This window comes from Sardina pilchardus, chromosome 7 (genome assembly GCF_963854185.1).
Source record: "Sardina pilchardus chromosome 7, fSarPil1.1, whole genome shotgun sequence".
In the NCBI taxonomy this organism is placed as follows: Eukaryota; Metazoa; Chordata; class Actinopteri; order Clupeiformes; family Clupeidae; genus Sardina; species Sardina pilchardus.
In genome coordinates, this window is record NC_085000.1 from 7,507,923 (window position 1) to 7,510,422 (window position 2,500).

The 2,500-nt window shown below is 49.1% G+C and overlaps 1 protein-coding gene across 1 annotated transcript in view; it reads right to left on the minus strand.

The window, feature by feature from the left end:
• The window catches only part of skia (v-ski avian sarcoma viral oncogene homolog a), an 80,358-nt gene that overhangs the window by 7,037 nt on the left and 70,821 nt on the right, over nt 1-2,500 (minus strand). Inside the window, exons 4-6 of the mRNA XM_062540539.1 lie at nt 1,216-1,499; nt 228-556; nt 1-21 (exon numbers count right to left, since the gene is read on the minus strand). The exon at nt 1-21 is cut by the window's left edge and continues 210 nt beyond it. Of these exons, the coding sequence (XP_062396523.1) occupies nt 1-21; nt 228-556; nt 1,216-1,499 (634 nt within the window). The remainder of the gene's footprint in view (nt 22-227; nt 557-1,215; nt 1,500-2,500) is intronic.

Sequence of the window (2,500 nt, forward strand, 5' to 3'; positions counted from 1 at the left end):
CACGCGCAGGAACTCCAACTCCTGCCACACACACACACACACACCAGGCAAACACACACATATGCATAGACACAGAATTAGGAATTGGACACTGAAATTATAGTTATGTACCACAAGTACATGAATGAGTTTGTAAAAATGTGCGTGTTTGCGTGTGGTCGTGTATGTGGTGTGAGTGTGATTGTGTGTGTGTGTGTGTGTGTGTGTGTGTGTGTGTGTGTGTGTACCTGCTGCAGGTTGCGTTTGGCCTGGAGGGCCGAGCCCAGCCTCTCCTCCTGCTTCACCCTCATCTTGCTGATCTCGTGGAGGAACTTCTCCTTGGCTTCCTTCCAGTCCAGTCCTCCGTCCAGCGCCTGGCGAAGGGTCTCCAGCTCCGACTCCAGGGCCGGGGTCACGACCTCTGACCCCGTGCCCGCAGGGGTCGCCACTGCCGAGCCCTCCAGAGATCCCGAGGTCACCGTGGAGACCGGCCCTTGGGTGCTAGGCGAGCTGAGGTCCTTGGCGGAGCACGAGGAGGTGAAGGAGGGAGAGGAGAGGGAGGAGAGGGAGGACGTGACTGAGAGGGGGAAGAGGAAAAGAGGGAGGAGGAGGAGGAGGAGGAGAGGGGGGGTAAAGTGTTATCACCTTATGCTTGATGTCTGATGTCTGCGCTGGCTGCGCTACAGAGACTGCTACACACACACACACACATACTTAGACAGACACAATCAGGCTAGCTATCCTACTGTAATGTTTCAACACCATCTTTATCTTGTGTAAAGATAAGAGATTACCAACTCATTCTCTCTCTCACATAAACATACACACACATACACACACACACGCACACACACACGCACACAAACACACACAGACTGACAGTGGCAGGCTTTGTCATGCTGATTGGGTAAGAAACGGGCACTATAGATAAGGACTGAGCTGAAGCTAAGGTCAACCTTCGGTCTCAGGCACTAGACGCTCATCTTCAGTAATCTCTCTAATGTGGGCGATGGTGTTTCTAATATGAGCGTCTGTGTGTGCCCGTGTGTTTGTGTATATATGTGTGTGTGTGTGTGTGTGTGTGTGTACACTGTATGTGTGTTTCTGTGCATATTTCTAATGTGTGCCATTCTATGTGTGTATTTGTGTATGTTTGTGTATATGTGAGTATGAGATTGTGTACAATGCTGATATCATTTGTGTGTGTGTGTGTGTGGGTGTGTGTGTTTGACTCACATTCCTCACGGCTATCCACCTCGATGTCTACGTCCGAGTCGGCCTTCTCCTCCTGGGGGGGTTGGCTGACGGCAGCCGAGGCAGAGGAGGTGGGGGGAGGAGGGGCTGGAGGGTCAGGGGTCGACTGCACATCTCCGCTCAACTTCCTCTTCCTGGGGCGCGACCCCTCCTCACCTACCCCGCTGGTTGCCAGGGGCGATGCCTGAGCAACCTTCTGCACAGGCAGGGGGGTCAGGGCCACGTTGGGGGCCACAGAACTTTCTAGACTCTTATAGCTGTAGAAACTACAAGGGAGGGAGGAAGAGAAAGAGAGAGAGAGAGAGAGAGAGAGAGAATATGTTAGTGTTATGTATGTATACTGTATGTTAGTAAGATGTATGTATCTCTTGTTAGTTTGTCTGTTTGCTAGTTTCTTTGTTTGTTTCCTAGTGTTACATTTGTTACAATATGATATTTTGCTATGGAAAATGAAAGGTGTTTGTGGTAACTCACTTGTGTGAGTATGTGTGTGTGTGTTCAATGATGAGTGCTACAAGTCTTCAGCCAGTACAGTTTCACCATTATTGGTGTATTGTTGTAAACTATGGCTGAATTTCTTTTGAAATCAATCTGCAGATGTAGCTGTTTTTTACCCCAGTGTGTCAACACAACCAGACCATTGGTCTTTAACTTCCTGTTTATGTTAGGGCAACTGTAGGTCAGGATCGTCAACAACAAACAAGAAGGAACTGGTAACACACACACACCCACACAACCAACCACACCCTCCCATCCACCCACACAGAAGACCAGATGGAACAGAGATATAACTAGCAATAACTATGTGGTTAACCAGTTCTGCAAAGGTTTTTGCACAGTAAGTGTGTTAGAAGCATCCAGGTGTGTTAGACAAGTGAGGCTGTGTGCAGTGGTGACACCACAGAAAACGAGTCAAACTGAAACAAACCATTCTGGGCCAGGGTGTGTGTGTGTGGTGAGTAACAGACAGAACTACTGAGATTACAGAATATGGTGTGTGCATAGCTGTTTGTTTTATGCAAAGCTGTTTGGGCGTGTGTGTGTGTGTGTGTGTGTGTGTGTGTGTGTGTGTGTGGACATGCGGCGTGCATGTTTCAGATGAACTAACACTGTTTGCCGTTTCCCCAGAAGTCTTATCTCACTGTCTGGATATGTGTGTGTGTTCCCACTGAGATCACCTCAGTGCCCAGCTATTCCCCTTACACCTCCCCCTAACACACACACACACACACACAGCCATGGAGGCAGACTCAACATCCCCCTGCAC